We start from the raw sequence: 19,007 nt of genomic DNA, 5'->3' as shown, positions 1-19,007 counted from the left end.
ATTTTCCTTATAATAAAACATAATAGCTGTATTGTGTATAGGCTATTCAGCTGAGACGTAGAAGTGAAGGCTGAGTTGAAGGATTTAGTTCAACCTCAATCGAGTATATATATCTATGATGTATTAAAACAACCCAAAGCCCAGACTATGCCAGAATGAAGGGACAGAACACAGATAACATTCGTCCATTGGCCGCCATTAATTGACCTAAAAACACACTTAATGAAATGGTAGCCAAAACATTATAAAACATCAAAACCTATGCCATAAGAAATTTCCACCCCACAAAAATACAATTTAACTAATCACTCAGAGGTTCAGTATGAAAGGTTTATTGGTCAGTAAATAAAGACACATTTAACTCCTACATACAAAGATGTAGATGGACGAGCAGCATTAAAACAATCAGTTCACTCCTTTCTCTAGGATTGAAGAAATGTCCCTTCAGCAATCACAGCTAGTGAAGACCTGGTATATTCAACATTACCCTCGTGCAATAGACACACACATATATATGTTATCTTTATACAAAGGCGAGAGGATGGCTATTAATCAGTATACAGTTGAAGTCGGAAGTTTACATACACTTAGGTTGGAGTCATTAAAACTCATTTTTCAACCACTCCACAAATTTCTTGTTCACAAACTATAGTTTTGGCAAGTCGGTTAGGACATCTACTTTGTTAATGACACAAGTAATTTTTCCAACAATTGTTTACAGACAGATTATTTCACTTATAATTCACTGTATCACAATTCCAGTGGGTCAGAAGTTTACATAAACTAAGTTGACTGTGCCTTTAAACAGCTTGGAAAATTCCATAAAATTATGTCATGGCTTTAGAAGCTTCTGATAGGCTAATTGACATCATTTGAGTCAATTGGAGGTGTACCTGTGGATGTATTTCAAGGCCGACCTTCAAACTCAGTGCCTCTTTGCATGACATCATGGGAAAATCAAGAGAGATCAGCCAAGACCTCAGAAAAAGAATTGTAGACCTCCACAAGTCTGGTTCATCCTTGGGAGAAATTTCCAAATGCCTGAAGGTACCACGTTCATCTGTACAAACAATAGTACGCAAGTATAAACACCATGGGACCACGCAGCCGTCATACCGCTCAGGAAGGAGACGCGTTCTGTCGCCTAGAGATGAACGTACTTTGGTGCGAAAAGTGCAAATCAATCCTAGAACAACAGCAAAGGACTCTGCTGGAGGAAACAGGTACAAAAGTATCTATATCCACAGTAAAACGTATCCTATATCGACATAACCTGAAAGGCTTCTCAGCAAGGAAGAAGCCATTGCTCCAAAACCGCCATAAAAAAAGGCAGGTTAAAGTTTGCAACTGCACATGGGGACAAAGATCGTACTTTTTGGAGAAATGTCCTCTGGTCTGATGAAACAAAAATAGAACTGTTTGGCCATAATAACCATCGTTATGTTTGGAGGAAAAATGGGAGGCTTGCAAGCCGAAGAACACCATCCCAACCGTGAAGCACAGGGGTGGCAGCATCATGTTGTGGGGGTGCTTTGCTACAGGAGGCACTGGTGCACTTCACAAAACAGATGGCTTCATGAGGATGGAAAATTATGTGTATATATTGAAGCAACATCTCAAGACATCAGGAAGTTAAAGCTTGGTCGCAAATGGGTCTTTCAAATGGACAATGACCCCAGGCATACTTCCAAAGTTGTGGCAAAATGGCTTAAGGACAACAAAGTCAAGGTATTGAAGTGACCATCACAAAGCCCTGACCTCAATCCCATAGAAAATTTGTGGGCAGAACTGAAAAAGCATGTGCGAGCAAAGAGGCCTACAAATCTGACTCAGTTACACCAGCTCTGTCAGGAGGAATGGGCCAGGGGAGGCTTGTGGAAGGCTACCTGGGAACGTTTGACCCAAGTTAAACAATTTAAAAGGCAATGCTACCAAATATTAATTGAGTGTTTGTAAACTTCTGACCCACTGGGAATGTGAGGAAATAACTAAAAGCTGAAATAAATCACTCTACTTTTAATCTGACATTTCACATTCTTAAAATAAAGTGGTGATTGTAACTGACCTAAGGCAGGGAATTTTTACTAGGATTAAATGTCAGGAATTGTGAAAAACTGAGTTTAAATGTATTTGGCTAAGGTGTATGTAAACTTCCGACTTCAACTGTAGATGAAGGATCAGGGAGGGAAGAGACAGATAAAATAAATACGACTGGGATAGGCAGTAAATTATCTCATGTATATTGCTGTCTCTTCTCTCTGTTACCTCATATTTACATTTTTTTTTATAAACAAATCTATTCAGAGCATTTCTCTGCATGTATTCTCTACCCTCAAACATAGGAATAGATTTCCATATCTTGGGTTTGTTTGTCTTCTTATCTGAGTGAATACATTCTCAACTATCTTGTCTAGTTGGTCATACAGGTGGATGTCTCCTCTCACCAGCCTTTTACATTGGCTTCCCAAATAGCACTCTATTCCCTACATAGTGCAGGGCTCTTGTCAAAAGTAGGCAATAGGGTCCCATTTGGGATGCTGCCACTGTCTCTTGTACATCCGAATCCTCATTCTCCCCTCTCTCAGGTGTCTAATGGTCTCCAGCCCCTCCAGGGTAGTAGTACTGTAGTTACCACTCCTGGGAGGCCTGGTCCTGCTACTGTTCTCTATACAGGTGGAGGTGGGTGCTGCATGCTATCACACACGCCATCACACACACACGGGTGTCGTCTGTCTGCGGTCTTCTCTGGAACTGTAATGCCTTCTTCTCCCTGGCCCTGTAGACAGGGTCATATTAACCTATCTGAAGAAAACAGACTAAAACAGGGAGGGTTTACCTGAACTTGTCCAACACTAGTTTTTGTTTTCTGTTGCATAATGTTTTGCTACAGTATGCACTAATGAATACCACCCAGGTGAATTTTGTTTTTCTGTTACGTTCTCTTCCTGCCACTGGCCTGGCCTTTGGCTCCTGGCTGGGCCCTGGGTTTGGGGGCTGAGAGGACATGGGTTACCAGGTCCACTCTCTGCTGTAATATACCAGTTAGCAGGAACTCAGCACTGAGGACGGGGAGAGAAGCAGAGAGTGCAGGAGCACAGAGAGACCAGTCCTCCCCACACGATATCACTAGGGTCCGGGCCTGGGCCTTCTGAGTGGAGGGCATCTTGGAGAGGAAGCGAGCTCCGCTACAGACAATGATGTCCTTCATCTGGGCTGGCTCTGGCAACACTGACCTGGTCACATGGACCTCAAAACCCTGAGAGAGAAGAGGGCATGCTCTTATTTGGATTTTCATTTTCCTTTTTAAATTTACAAATCAGTGTCATCACTAGGGCCAGTTTGATAAGCAGGAAGTAAAAAGGAAAGAATAAGATAATAGCCTGATTGCTGCTCAGTCAGAACTGAGCTTATGGGAGAGCTGCCCATTAAACACAACCACAACATTAACAGTTAATGCAGCTTGCCTGCCCTGCCTTCCCCAAAAGACCATCTGAGAAGTCTGGTCTTTATATTTAATACATTTGAAAACATTTCTAAAAACCTGTTTTGTTTTGTCATTATGGCGTATTGTGTGTAGATGTAATTATTATTATATATTTTTTTATCTTTTAGAACAAGGCTGTAAAGTAACAAAAAGTGGAAAAAGTCTACCTCATATCTACCTCAAATACCTCATACCCCTGCACATCCACTAGGTACTGGTAGTCCTTGTATAAAGACTAGTTATCATTATTCCTTATGTATCTATTATGACATGTTTAACTTTTCTATTATTTCTCTATTTTCTTTCTCTCTGCTTTGTTGGGAAGGGCCCGTAAGTAAGCATTTCAGTAGTCCACACCTGTTGTTTAGGATGCATGTGACAAATAACATTTGATTATACAGAAACCCATATTCTCAGGACTTTAGTGTGTCTTGTATTTTCAACAGTGTATGGTGTGTAGTCGTAGATAAAAGGAGGCCCTTGGGGAGTGTGGATACACACAGTATGCAGAATAGGTTCTGGGTGCCTGTGAGTCATTATTTGCCTAGCGCCTGCACTCTCCTAGGGGTGTGTGTGTGTTGAATAAACATGGATGGGAGACACAAAGATAAAAGCAAAGCGGGGAGCACACACACACACACACACACACACACACGAGTTGGGACATTAACACACAAACATAAAGGGATGAATTGGACAGATGGATGGAGGAGAGGAGGAGTAGAGGGTATGTGTGTACCTGTAGTAGAGGTTGGGTGCTGGCGGTCCTCAGTGATTCCTCCAGACAGAAGCTGAACTTGTTCTCCTGCTCCCTGTCCTTCACCAGGTACCTGTCAGTAGGTAGGAAACTACCCACCTTACCACACTGAGAGAGAAAGAGAGAGAGAGAAGATGTGAGGTGTTGGGAGGGGGAAAGAGGCAGTGTGCGTCGGAGAGAGAGAGAGGTGTGTGAGGGGGAAAGAGGCAGTGTGCGTCGGAGTGAGAGAGAGGTGTGTGAGGGGGAAAGAGGCAGTGTGCGTCGGAGAGAGAGAGAGGTGTGTGAGGGGGAAAGAGGCAGTGTGCGTCGGAGAGAGAGAGAGGTGTGTGAGGGGGAAAGAGGCAGTGTGCGTCGGAGAGAGAGAGAGGTGTGTGAGGAGGAAAGAGGCAGTGTGCGTCGGAGAGAGAGAGAGGTGTGTGAGGGGGAAAGAGGCAGTGTGCGTCGGAGAGAGAGAGAGGTGTGTGAGGGGGAAAGAGGCAGTGTGCGTCGGAGAGAGAGAGGTGTGTGAGGGGGAAAGAGGCAGTGTGCGTCGGAGTGAGAGAGAGATGTGTGAGGGGGAAAGAGGCAGTGTGCGTCGGAGAGAGAGAGAGAGAGAGAGAGAGAGGGGAGGTGTTCGGGGAAAGAGGCAGTGTGCGTCGGAGAGAGAGAGAGAGAGAGAGAGAGAGAGAGGGGAGGTGTTCGGGGAAAGAGGCAGTGTGCGTCGGAGAGAGAGAGGAGGTGTGAGGGGAAAAGAGGCAGTGTGTGTCGGAGAGAGAGAGGAGGTGTGAGGGGAAAAGAGGCAGTGTGTGTCGGAGAGAGAGAGGAGGTGTGAGGGGAAAAGAGGCAGTGTGTGTCGGAGAGAGAGAGGAGGTGTGAGGGGAAAAGAGGCAGTGTGTGTCGGAGAGAGAGAGGAGGTGTGAGGGGAAAAGAGGCAGTGTGTGTCAGAGAGAGAGAGGAGGTGTGAGGGGAAAAGAGGCAGTGTGTGTCGGAGAGAGAGAGGAGGTGTGAGGGGAAAAGAGGCAGTGTGTGTCGGAGAGAGAGAGGAGGTGTGAGGGGAAAAGAGGCAGTGTGTGTCGGAGAGAGAGGAGGTGTGAGGGGAAAAGAGGCAGTGTGTGTCGGAGAGAGGAGGTGTGAGGGGAAAAGAGGCAGTGTGCGTCGGAGAGAGAGAGGAGGTGTGAGGGGAAAAGAGGCAGTGTGTGTCGGAGAGAGAGAGGGGGTGTGAGGTGTTGGGAGGGGAAAAGAGGCAGTGTGTGTCGGAGAGAGAGAGGAGGTGTGAGGGGAAAAGAGGCAGTGTGTGTCGGAGAGAGAGAGGAGGTGTGAGGGGAAAAGAGGTAGTGTGTGTTGGAGAGAGGAGGTGTGAGGGGAAAAGAGGCAGTGTGCGTCGGAGAGAGAGAGGGGGTGTGAGGTGTTGGGAGGGGAAAAGAGGCAGTGTGTGTCGGAGAGAGAGAGGAGGTGTGAGGGGAAAAGAGGTAGTGTGTGTTGGAGAGAGAGCGTGATAGAAAGTGCAGTAAACAAAAAAAATAGGCTCCGACTCCAACCACCCCATTACACATAACAGGGATGTGCATTCTATTTTTACAATCTTCAGGTCCATCTTCACTTCCTGGTGGGGGGGGCAGGGACTAACCTTATCCAGCCAATCGGTGGTGACGACGGGCACGCCACGGGCCACAGCACACAGGAACTTTACGGTGCGTCGGATCCTGTCAGTCACCAGGTGGGTCATGTCGGCCACGCCCTTCGCCAGGCTGCCCCCCAGACGAGACACCACCTTCCCCCCCTCCTCATCCACCACTCCTGTAAACAACACCTGAGAGGAGGGGGGGGGGGGGGGGGGGGGGAGTCCAAAGGACAGAAGGAGGGACAGAATGAGGGATAGAGACTAAGAGGAAGGGAGGGCTTTCAAAACCCACATACATGACTGTGAAGAGAGATTAAATGCTCTAACACACTGACACTAAACACACACACGGACACTAAACACACACACACGGACACTAAACACACACACACACGGACACTAAACACACACACACAGACACTAAACACACACACACGGACACTAAACACACGGACACTAAACACACACACACGGACACTAAACACACACACACACACACGGACACTAAACACACACACACGGACACTAAACACACACACACGGACACTAAACACACACACACGGACACTAAACACACACACACGGACACTAAACACACACACACGGACACTAAACACACACACACGGACACTAAACACACACACACGGACACTAAACACACACACACGGACACTAAACACACACACACGGACACTAAACACACACACTGACACTAAACACACACACTGACACTAAACACACACACTGACACTAAACACACACACTGACACTAAACACACACACACTGACACTAAACACACACACACTGACACTAAACACACACACACTGACACTAAACACACACACACTGACACTAAACACACACACTGACACTAAACACACACACGGACACTAAACACACACACTGACACTAAACACACACACACGGACACTAAACACTGACACTAAACACACACACACGGACACTAAACACACACACACGGACACTAAACACACACACACGGACACTAAACACACACACACACGGACACTAAACACACACACACACGGACACTAAACACACACACACACACGGACACTAAACACACACACACGGACACTAAACACACACGGACACTAAACACACACACACGGACACTAAACACACACGGACACTAAACACACACTGACACTAAACACACACTGACACTAAACACACACTGACACTAAACACACACACAGACACTAAACACACACACTGAACACACACACTAAACACACACACGGACACTAAACACACACACACACACACACACTGACACTAAACACACACACACTGACACTAAACACACACACAGACACTAAACACACACACTAAACACACACACGGACACTAAACACACACACACGGACACTAAACACTGACACTAAACACACACACACGGACACTAAACACACACACACGGACACTAAACACACACGGACACTAAACACACACGGACACTAAACACACACGGACACTAAACACACACACGGACACTAAACACACACACACGGACACTAAACACACACACACGGACACCAAACACACACACACGGACACTAAACACACACACACAGACACTAAACACACACACTAAACACACACACACGGACACTAAACACACACACACGGACACTAAACACACACTGACACTAAACACACACACGGACACTAAACACACACACGGACACTAAACACACACACAGACACTAAACACACACACAGACACTAAACACACACACTAAACACACACACAGACACTAAACACACACACAGACACTAAACACACACACAGACACTAAACACACACACAGACACTAAACACACACACACAGACACTAAACACACACACACAGACACTAAACACACACACACAGACACTAAACACACACACACAGACACTAAACACACACACACAGACACTAAACACACACACACAGACACTAAACACACACACAGACACTAAACACACACACAGACACTAAACACACACACGGACACTAAACACACAGACACTAAACACACACACACAGACACTAAACACACACACGGACACTAAACACACACACACGGACACTAAACACACACACACGGACACTAAACACACACACACGGACACTAAACACACACACACGGACACTAAACACACACACGGACACTAAACACACACACTGACACTAAACACACACACTGACACTAAACACACACACTGACACTAAACACACACACTGACACTAAACACACACACTGACACTAAACACACACACTGACACTAAACACACACACTGACACTAAACACACACAGACACTAAACACACACACTGACACTAAACACACACACTGACACTAAACACACACACACACACTGACACTAAACACACACACGGACACTAAACACACACACGGACACAAAACACACACACGGACACTAAACACACACACACGGACACTAAACACTGACACCAAACACACACACACGGACACTAAACACACACACACGGACACTAAACACACACACACTAAACACACACACACGGACACTGGACACTAAACACACGGACACTAAACACACGGACACTAAACACACACACACGGACACTAAACACACACACTAAACACACACACACGGACACTAAACACACACTGACACTAAACACACACACGGACACTAAACACACACACTAAACACACACACACACACTGACACTAAACACACACTGACACTAAACACACACACTAAACACACACACAGACACTAAACACACACACTAAACACACACACTAAACACACACACGGACACTAAACACACACACACACACACACACACTGACACTAAACACACACTGACACTAAACACACACACAGACACTAAACACACACACTAAACACACACTGACACTAAACACACAGACACTAAACACACACACGGACACTAAACACACACACTGACACTAAACACACACACTGACACTAAACACTGACACTAAACACACACACACACACACGGACACTAAACACACACACACGGACACTAAACACACACACACTAAACACACACACACGGACACTAAACACACACACACGGACACTAAACACACACACACTAAACACACACACTAAACACACACACACGGACACTAAACACACACTGACGCTAAACACACACACGGACACTAAACACACACACTAAACACACACACACACACACACTGACACTAAACACACACTGACACTAAACACACACACAGACACTAAACACACACACTAAATACACACACGGACACTAAACACACACACACACACTGACACTAAACACACACTGACACTAAACACACACACAGACACTAAACACACACACTAAACACACACACGGACACTAAACACACACACTGACACTAAACACACACACTGACACTAAACACACATACTGACACTAAACACACACACAGACACTAAACACTGACACTAAACACACACACACACACACAGACACTAAACACACACACACTAAACACACACACACACGGACACTAAACACACACACACACGGACACTAAACACACACACACAGACACTAAACACACACACACACGGACACTAAACACACACACACACACGGACACTAAACACACACACACACGGACACTAAACACACACACACACGGACACTAAACACACACACACACGGACACTAAACACACACACACGGATACTAAACACACACACACACACACTAAACACACACACACACACGGACACTAAACACACACGGACACTAAACACACACACACGGACACTAAACACACACACACACGTGCATTAGCTTACCTTATAGGACTGCGTGGAGGCCCTAGCTCGGCCCAGTGTCCCAGGCGAGGAGAGAGAGGACAGGGGAGAGGCAGAGGAGGAGCGAGGGGTCTTGGCAAACGGTGATGATTCCACAGGGGCCCTACGCTTACCTCTGCCCTTACCTGTAGGGGTCTGGGGCACCTGAACCAGAGAGGGGTAGGGGGTGGAAGAGAGAGAGGGGGAAGAGCGTGAGCGGGAGGAGAGAAGCAAAGAGAGGAGGAAGAGAGGAAGAGAGAGAGACAGAGTATCATTATTCAGTAATACAGGGTGTATACAAACTGACAGTTATGCACATTGAACCACTTAATTCATTACTAGGGCTGTTATGCAAAGATGGCCCGTGTACTCCCATGGCTGAGGGAGAGAGAGATGTCAGTGTACTCCCATGGCTGAGGGAGAGAGAGATGTCAGTGTACTCCCATGGCTGAGGGAGAGAGAGATGTCAGTGTACTCCCATGGCTGAGGGAGAGAGAGATGTCAGTGTACTCCCATGGCTGAGGGAGAGAGAGATGTCAGTGTACTCCCATGGCTGAGGGAGAGAGAGATGTCAGTGTACTCCCATGGCTGAGGGAGAGAGAGATGTCAGTGTACTCCCATGGCTGAGGGAGAGAGAGATGGAGCAGATGGAGAGAGAACATTACCACAGAATTAGAGTCCAAAACAGATTCCTCTTCTTTCTTTATCTGAACCGTCAACTGCCTGCCTCGGACTTTCCTCTGCACAGTACCAGCCTCTTCCATCTTCTCACTCTGTCTCTCCATACTCTTCTCCTCCTCTGCTATCTTTTTCACCTGTGCAGTGGAGGCTCTGCCTCTCTTTGCTGGAGTGGATGCAGGTTTCTCCTCTTTCTCTCCTTCCTCCTCTGCTGCCCTGCGTCTCCCTCCCCTCTGAACCTTAGCTTTCCCCCGGGGAACCTTGAACTCACTGCTCTCCTCCTCCTCTTCCAGCCCCCTCTTCCTCCCTTTCCCTCTCCCACCTGTTTTAGACCCCACTCCCTCTTCACTCTGAGTTTCCCCTCCTGCTGTTGTAGTGGTGGATTCAGGTGTGTTGTCTTTCTGGCCGCCTCGGCCCCGGCCTCTTCCATTCCCTCTAGGAGTGGGGGAGTCCTCGGTTACCTGAGCTGGAGTGGTTTCTTCATCTGCTACTACAGGGTCTGGCTCATTGGTTTTGTCTGTTTTCTTCTGCCCTCTAGTGGTACCACCAGCCTCCTGAGAATCAGCCTTCTCATTAATCTCAGGGTGTGGACCATAATCCTCTACTTTCTGGCTTCTCCTGCCTCTGGCTGTGGGCTTGAGGGCTGGAGGCTGCTCACTCTGCCTGTTACTGGGAGAGACAGACTCTGTTCCAGTCTTCCTCCTCCCTCCTCCCCTCCCTTTGCTCTGAGAGCTCACGCTAGCCGTGATACCGGTGGAGACCTCTGAGTTGAGGGAGCTGTGGGAGTTGGTGGAGCTGGAACGAGAGCGGGTTCTCCTGGCAACAAACTGTTCGCTGGAGAGAATGTCCTGCACTGTGACCTCCACAGCAGTAGGGGGAGCCACAACCGTCCCGACCAACGTCCGTCTCCTGGTGCTGTTGCGGGTGGGGTTGTCTGGACCAGGGGCAGACTCTGTGGTGCTGGTGGTCTTCCTCCCCCCTCTCCCTCTGCTCCCCTGGGTACCTATGTTGGAGGTGGATCTCTCAGAGCTGACAGAGTTGGAGCGAGACCTAGTTATACTTTCTGGGACTGGTTCTGGTTGGCTGGACAGAATATCAGGTTCAGGTTGTGGTTCAGTTGTGGGTGGAACCATGACGGTTCTCCTGGTGATTGCTCTGTGACCTCTAGTGGATGTTTTTGGCTCATTTTCGTTGTCTTTCTTTGTTTGTTTTTCTCCTTGTTCCTTCGCTTGTCGTTCTTTAATCTCCTTTTCTTTCTCCTCGGCTTCCCTCTTTTCTCTTTCCTTCTCCCTCTCCAGTTTTTCTTTCAGGTTTCTCTCTTCTTTCTCCTTTCCTCTCTCCCTGTCTAATCGCTCCTTCTCTTCCTTGTTCTTCTCCAGCCTTTTCCTCTCTTCTCTGTCTTTCCTCTCTTCTCTCTCTATTCTCTGTTTTTCTTCTCTCTCTAATTTCTCCTTTTCTCGCTCCAGTCTTTTCCTCTCTTCTCTTTTTTTCCTCTCTATTCTCTCGTTTTCTTCTCTCTCTAATCTCTCCTTTTCTCGCTCCAGTCTTTCTTGTTCTTCTCGTTCCTTCCTTTCCCTCTCAAACCGCTCTCTTTCCTCCTGTTCTCTTTTCTCTCTCTCCATCCTTCCAGTTTCTTCTCTTTTCTCTCTCTCCATCCTTTCTGTTTCTTCTCTTTCCACTCTCTCTAATCTCTCATCTTGTTCCATCCTCTCTCTGTCCTGTTGTTCCTTCATAACCCTTTCTGATTCTACTTTTTCCTTCTGCAACCGTTCCTTCTCAGCCTGTTCTTGTCTTTCCTTTTCTATTCCCTCTTCCTCCTCTCTCTGTTCCCTCTCAAGTCTTTCTTTTTCTCCCTCTTTCTGTTGTTTCACACTCTTTCTTCCTCTTCTCCCTTGCTCAATCACCTCCACCTCTTCTTCTTCTTTCTCACTCTCTCCCTCCTCAGACAGCACCTTCCCTCTCCTCCCTCTGCCTCCTGCGGTGTTCACAGCCTTCCCCTTCCCTCTCCTCCCTCTGCCTCCTGCGGTGTTCACAGCCTTCCCCTTCCCTCTTGTCTGTGTCTTTGGAGGCTCAGCGCTCTCCTCTTCTTCCTCTCCTCCTCTAGCTCCTCTTCTACCTCTACTGCTGACACCGCTTGTCCCAGCCTCCGACTCTTTCCCTCGCCCTCTCTGAGCCCGTCCTTTATCTTTGGTGTCCTCCTCCTCTTCCTCAGTGTCACAAGTACCCATAGGCTGAGTTTCAGCGGTGGAGATGTGGGAGCTGGTGAGGAACTCACTAGGTTGTGTCTCCTCCTCTTCTAATCTCCCTCTCTGGGACCTTCCCCTCCTTCTGGGTGATGGAGGTTTGAGTTCTTCCTCCTCATTGTCATCATCCTCAGCAGCAGCAGCAGTAAACATGGGCTGGGTTTCAGCAGTGGAGAGGTAGGAGCAGACAGTCTGTGTCTCTTCCTTGTCTACTGTCTGTTCTTGGGACTGTCCTCTTCCTCTGGGTGAGTCTGGTTTGGCTTCTTCCTCATCATCACTCTCCTGGACCATGTCCAGAGTTTGAGCTGTGGAGAGGTATTGGTTGATCAGCACGTCACCAGTCTGGGTCTCCTGCTCCTCTTCCTCTCTCTCCCTCGCTCCTCCAGATCTCCCTCTCCTTACTGGGGTTGAGGGCATGGCCCCAACCAAACCTTCCTCCTCTTCCTCATAGGCAGACATGGGCAGGGTTTCAGTCGTAGCAACATTAGACGTGGTGGGGGTCTCCTCTTCATCTTCCTCCTCTGTGTCACTGCAAGGCTGGGCAGCATAAGCCTGTGTTGCCTCCAGGACAAAGTCCACCTGCCTGTTCCTCCCGAACACCGCAGACCTCTGGCCCAGGCCAGGCTCCTCGCTCCCCCCTCCAGATCCATAGGTCTGGGTGGCCTCCAGGTCAGAATCCCTATCTGGGGAGCTGAAAGCCTGGGGGCTCTCTGAGGCCTGGTCCCTGGCCTGGAGGCTGAGGTCCCTGCTGTCTGATAGACCCAGTCGGAAGGAGCCTCGGCTGGGCTGCTCCTCCCGGTCCTCCCCCAAGGAAGGCTCCAGACCGTAGGGCTGCGTAGCATCCAGGGTTGGTTCCACTGGAAGGCTGCTCTGATGGCCCTGGTTCTGGGCCTCCAACACAAATGACTGGGTCTCGGCCACCACAAAGTCATCGTCCTCCTGGCTGTCTGATGCAGAGCAGGACAATGCTGCTGTAGGCCTCAGCACAGGAGGGAGAGCTGGGTCTGAGGAGGAAAGATAGAGAGACAGGTTACAAATGAACACAAGTTTCCACTGGAAATGTATAATCTCTTGTCAAAGTCTATGCCTGTGTCCCAAATGGCACCCTATTCCCGATATAGTGCAGCACTTTTTACCAGAGCCCTATGGACCATGGTCAAAGGCCGTACATTACATAGGAATCAGGGTGTGATTTATGCAAACCATACAATCAATGACTTACGTCTGAAGGAGTCAGAGGGACTGAAGAAGGCCTGAGTCTCCATCTCCTCCTGTACTGACGATGCCAAAGGGGTGGAGCACTTCTGATGAGGGCCAGGGGAACCCCCCAGGGGGAGCAGCCCGGGGCCAACTGCCCCCTCTCTGAGCCGACATGCAGTCTGTCCCTGGCCTGCCTCTCCTGGGCCATCCTCCTCCGTATCACTGTCCACCCTGAAGTCACTGGGCTCACTGAGGTCCGACTCCGGGACCATCCCTGCTGGGGGCCGACACCGGGGGGGTTTGGGCTCCAACCTCTCGATTGTCGTTGTTGTGGGTGATGGAAGCACGGCCTGTCGAGATGCTAACCCCGCGTCTTCCGTTACCGTGGCAACATTAGGAGGAAGGTTCATGGTCTGTGTGGCGTCTTCCTCTAAGTCAGTGTCGCTGTCAGACCTGATCTCCAGAGGAGCAGCAGCTGCAGGTCCTACACTGGTGGGTGGATTAAGGAGCTCCGCTGTTCTGCTGCTGGCCGGAGGGGTAAACGGGTTGTTTTCTTCATCAGTATCACTGTCCAAAAGGATCTTCTGGGGACCAGCAATCCCTGTTCTGATCCCACTAGAATCTGATTCTGGAACTGTTTTGGAATGTGTGTCTGTGTCCTCCTCTTCCACATCTGTGTCAGTGTCTGGGTGGAATTCTACGGGTGGCACTGCAGGGGCAGGGTCGTCTGGTTTCTCAGCCGGATCGGATATGAAGGAGGTAACATTGGTAGCACTGTCTGACACAACAACATCATCATCATCCACGTCTGTATCACTGTCCAGGTGGCTGCACCACTGGGCTGTTGGCTGCACCACTGGGACAGAATCTACTGGTTTCCTCTCCACATCGGCAGCAGTTAGCATTAACTTAGAGTCACTGTCCATAGTATCCCCTTCCTCTACATCAGTATCACTGTCCATGTGGATCTGGCCTGGGTCAGAGTCTGTAGTAGGAGGTTCTGTTGCGGCTGGTGGCTTAACAGCGTTTACAGGTGCAGACAGCCCCATCTCCTCCTCTCCCTCTACGTCTGTGTCACTGTCCATGTTAAATGTGTCCTCTGTAGACACCATTGGTCCATCTCTCTCAGCTTGACTGACCTGGTTCAGCACTGACACTTCCTCCTTTCCTCTTGTCCTTTTCCCAGGTTCCTTCTCTCCTAGTGCCTCTGTGCCTTCCTTCCCCTCCTCCTCCTCTTCTTCGCTGTCGTCCACTATCACTTGTGCTCTTCTTCTCCTGGGCTGCTGTCTCGGTCCATCCATGTCGCTCTCCTCCTCACTGAAGCTCACTACTTTCTTGGGTCTGTTTTTAGCAGAGGGAGTGATGGGTTTGTCGTCCTCACTGTTAGACATACAAGGAAAGGTGACTTCACTTTGAATACAAACACCCACTGTATTCTAATATATATATATATATATATAGTTTAAAATATAATTCAATACTTAAGTGTTCAGTGATGATATCAGGTTACTGAAGTGTAAATGAATGGATGGATGGGAACTTTACCTCTCTGGAATGACTTTGTTTGTAGGACTGAGGAATGTAGAACAGGTGGGACTGGACACATGGGAGTCAGAATCAGAGACTAACAGAGAAAAAGAGAGAGAACAAGAGAGAGAGAGAGAGAGAGAGAGAGGGGTAGAGAGATAGCGGGTAGAGAGAGAGGGGTAGAGAGAGAGAGAGAGAGAGAGAGAGGTGTAGAGAGAGAACAAGAGAGAGAGAGGTGTAGAGAGAGAACAAGAGAGAGAGGTGGAGAGAGAGAGAGGTAGAGAGAGAACGAAAGAGAGGGGTAGAGAGAACGAAAGAGAGAGAGAGGGAGAGGTAGAGAGGGAGAGGTAGAGAGAACGCAAGTGAGAGGTAGAGAGAGGGAGAGGTAGAGAGAACACAAGTGAGAGGTAGAGAGAGGGAGAGGTAGAGAGAACACAAGTGAGAGGTAGAGAGAGGGAGAGGTAGAGAGAACACAAGTGAGAGGTAGAGAGAGGGAGAGGTAGAGAGAACACAAGTGAGAGGTAGAGAGAGGGAGAGGTAGAGAGAGGGAGAGGTAGAGAGAGGGAGAGGTAGAGAGAGGGAGAGGTAGAGAGAACACAAGTGAGAGGTAGAGAGGGGGAGAGGTAGAGAGAACACAAGTGAGAGGTAGAGAGAGGGAGAGGTAGAGAGAACACAAGTGAGAGGTAGAGAGAGGGAGAGGTAGAGAGAGGGAGAGGTAGAGAGAGGGAGAGGTAGAGAGAACACAAGTGAGAGGTAGAGAGAGGGAGAGGTAGAGAGAACACAAGTGAGAGGTAGAGAGAGGGAGAGGTAGAGAGAACACAAGTGAGCGGTAGAGAGAGGGAGAGGTAGAGAGAGGGAGAGGTAGAGAGAACACAAGTGATAGGTAGAGAGAGGGAGAGGTAGAGAGAGGGAGAGGTAGAGAGAACACAAGTGAGAGGTAGAGAGAGGGAGAGGTAGAGAGAACACAAGTGAGAGGTAGAGAGAGGGAGAGGTAGAGAGAACACAAGTGAGAGGTAGAGAGAGGGAGAGGTAGAGAGAGGGAGAGGTAGAGAGAACACAAGTGAGAGGTAGAGAGAGGGAGAGGTAGAGAGAACACAAGTGAGAGGTAGAGAGAGGGAGAGGTAGAGAGAACACAAGTGAGAGGTAGAGAGAGGGAGAGGTAGAGAGAGGGAGAGGTAGAGAGAACACAAGTGAGAGGTAGAGAGAGGGAGAGGTAGAGAGGGAGAGGTAGAGAGAACACAAGTGAGTGGTAGAGAGAGGGAGAGGTAGAGAGAACACAAGTGAGAGGTAGAGAGAGGGAGAGGTAGAGAGAACACAAGTGAGAGGTAGAGAGAGGGAGAGGTAGAGAGAACACAAGTGAGAGGTAGAGAGAGGGAGAGGTAGAGAGAACACAAGTGAGAGGTAGAGAGAGGGAGAGGTAGAGAGAACACAAGTGAGAGGTAGAGAGAGTGAGAGGTAGAGAGAACACAAGTGAGAGGTAGAGAGAGGGAGAGGTAGAGAGAACACAAGTGAGAGGTAGAGAGAGGGAGAGGTAGAGAGAACACAAGTGAGAGGTAGAGAGAGGGAGAGGTAGAGAGAACACAAGTGAGAGGTAGAGAGAGGGAGAGGTAGAGAGAGGGAGAGGTAGAGAGAGGGAGAGGTAGAGAGAACACAAGTGAGAGGTAGAGAGAGGGAGAGGTAGAGAGAACACAAGTGAGAGGTAGAGAGAGGGAGAGGTAGAGAGAGGGAGAGGTAGAAAGAGGGAGAGGTAGAGAGAGGGAGAGGTAGAGAGAACACAAGTGAGAGGTAGAGAGAGGGAGAAGTAGAGAGAACACAAGTGAGAGGTAGAGAGAGGGAGAGGTAGAGAGAACACAAGTGAGAGGTAGAGAGAGGGAGAGGTAGAGAGAGGGAGAGGTAGAGAGAGGGAGAGGTAGAGAGAGGGAGAGGTAGAGCGAGGGAGAGGTAGAGAGAACACAAGTGAGAGGTAGAGAGGGGAGAGAAAGGGGAGAAATAGATATTTACAAAACACTGCAACAAAGCTAGATCAGATTACAGCAAGTGAGACAAAAAACATAACTTTACCAAAGTACTTTCCCCGTTTGTCTCTCCGTCCCTCTCGATCTCCGTCAGACTCAGATTCAGGCACCAGTGTCCTCTCAGGCTTTGTGGGGGTTTGTTCCAACGACAGGGGGATGGCCCGAGTTTTACCTTTTCCACCCAGCTCAGTCGACAATGGTGCCCCCATCTCTCCATTGACTCCTCTACCCTCAGTCCGTCTCTCAGTCTTCGGTGTGCCAGTCTCTCGTCCCAGACCTTGGCCGCTAGGGCTTCCTCTGAACTGGGCCTTCCTGTCTGGCCCTGTCCTCCTTCCCCTTCCAGAGTGTGCGTTGGTCGGGTTCTGCATGTGCCCCTGTCCCCCCCTCTGGTCCACAGAGACATACTGGCAGGGGATGTCAGCTATTACCACACACTCTCCCTCAGTCAGAGCGTAGCGGACTTGAGGGGTCAGTTTGGTCCGGCCCTTCCTTGTCCCATTCATGCTCCCCAGGTCCCACACTAAAGCCTCTGTCTCCATGCCGGCAATGTTGCCACGACAACGGTTGCCGCGAAACATTGAGATGGAGATGACGGTGTGTTGCTTGGATACAGAAGGTGCCACGAGGGGAAGGGAGCAGGAGTTTGGGTTTCGACCCAACACATTCTCTCCCTGGTAGAGAGGCAACTCTGAGAAAGAGGGGGAGGGGGGAGTATCAATAAAATAATGCTTTTAGCAGCACATATAAACATGTCATAAACTAACATCACTATTTCATGAAAAACTTTGACAAACAAGTTTTTTATTTAACCAGGGAAGTCAGTTAAGAACAAATTCTCATTTACTATGAAAGTGGGTTAACTGCCTTGTTCAGGGGCAGAACAACAGCTTTTTACCTTCGATCCAGCAACCTTTCGGTTACTGGCCCAACGCTCTAACCACTAGGCTACCTGCTGAATATCTCAAATCTTGTGTTGATGAAAAAAAGTAAGAGGGAAAGCAATGCATGCAACAGAATGCCAGATACTCCTAGACTTGTACAATATTTGTAAAGGTTAAAAGATTATAGAAAGGCTGGGGACATAACAGGGCTCTACTCACCAGTCTCTGAGATGTGTTCATTTTTTAACACCCTGAGTTTTGCCAGTGGCTCTCCTCGCTTCTCTTTTCGCATCGCTCCATCCTCCTCCTCTGACTCTTCCAATATTGAGTCATCGATCAGCTGTGTTGCCTCCATTCACCCTTCAATCTAAAATCAGCCAAAGGGACAGAAAACATGGCAGTAAAACAGTCATTAGTTTGTCAGCTAAATTGTTTTATCGGGATGCACTGGCTGGCTAACGTTAGAAGATAGTCTAGCAAGCTAAGTTAGCAGAACGTTTCTAAATTTGACTATGACTTATTCAGTAAAACAAGGCCACCAATTACCACAAAGAACACATTTTTTATGGATATTCACTTTTTCTTTAAAACACCAGACTTACTGTGCATGCATTTCGAACGAGGAAAAACAAGTGCATTTCCGGTAGAATATCTGCCCGCCTTTGGTGGGCGGGTCCATAAGATTATTGGTCGAAACGGCTGTCAGTTATGCTATTATTTGTGATGATTGGGTAAAAAGAACCTCGATCGTCATAATTAAGCATTTGATTGGAC

The 19,007-nt window shown here is 48.4% G+C and overlaps 1 protein-coding gene across 2 annotated transcripts; it reads right to left on the bottom strand.

Annotated features, from left to right (window-relative positions):
* Nucleotides 1–316: 316 nt before the first annotated feature.
* LOC110512494 (uncharacterized) lies at nt 317–19,007 on the bottom strand. 2 transcript variants are annotated; one of them, XM_036971287.2, is made up of 10 exons: nt 18,836–19,007; nt 18,453–18,600; nt 17,399–18,040; nt 15,356–15,434; nt 13,833–15,190; nt 10,355–13,614; nt 9,693–9,854; nt 5,848–6,030; nt 4,224–4,349; nt 317–3,256 (listed from the first exon to the last, which is right to left on the bottom strand). In XM_036971287.2, exons 2-10 carry the CDS (start codon nt 18,586–18,588, stop codon nt 2,933–2,935), a joined length of 6,270 nt encoding a protein of 2,089 aa, XP_036827182.2. In that variant the 5' UTR covers nt 18,589–18,600; nt 18,836–19,007; the 3' UTR covers nt 317–2,932. The 2 variants fall into 2 exon arrangements, with proteins under 2 accessions (XP_036827182.2, XP_036827207.2); XM_036971312.2 differs by having other exon boundaries at nt 13,833–15,151; nt 18,836–18,915.

This window comes from Oncorhynchus mykiss, chromosome 3 (assembly GCF_057628025.1).
Source record: "Oncorhynchus mykiss isolate SJ-2025 chromosome 3, ASM5762802v1, whole genome shotgun sequence".
Classification (NCBI taxonomy): domain Eukaryota; kingdom Metazoa; phylum Chordata; class Actinopteri; order Salmoniformes; family Salmonidae; genus Oncorhynchus; species Oncorhynchus mykiss.
The sequence above is the reverse complement of the archived record's forward strand: the minus strand, read 5'-3'. Positions and strand labels throughout refer to the sequence as shown.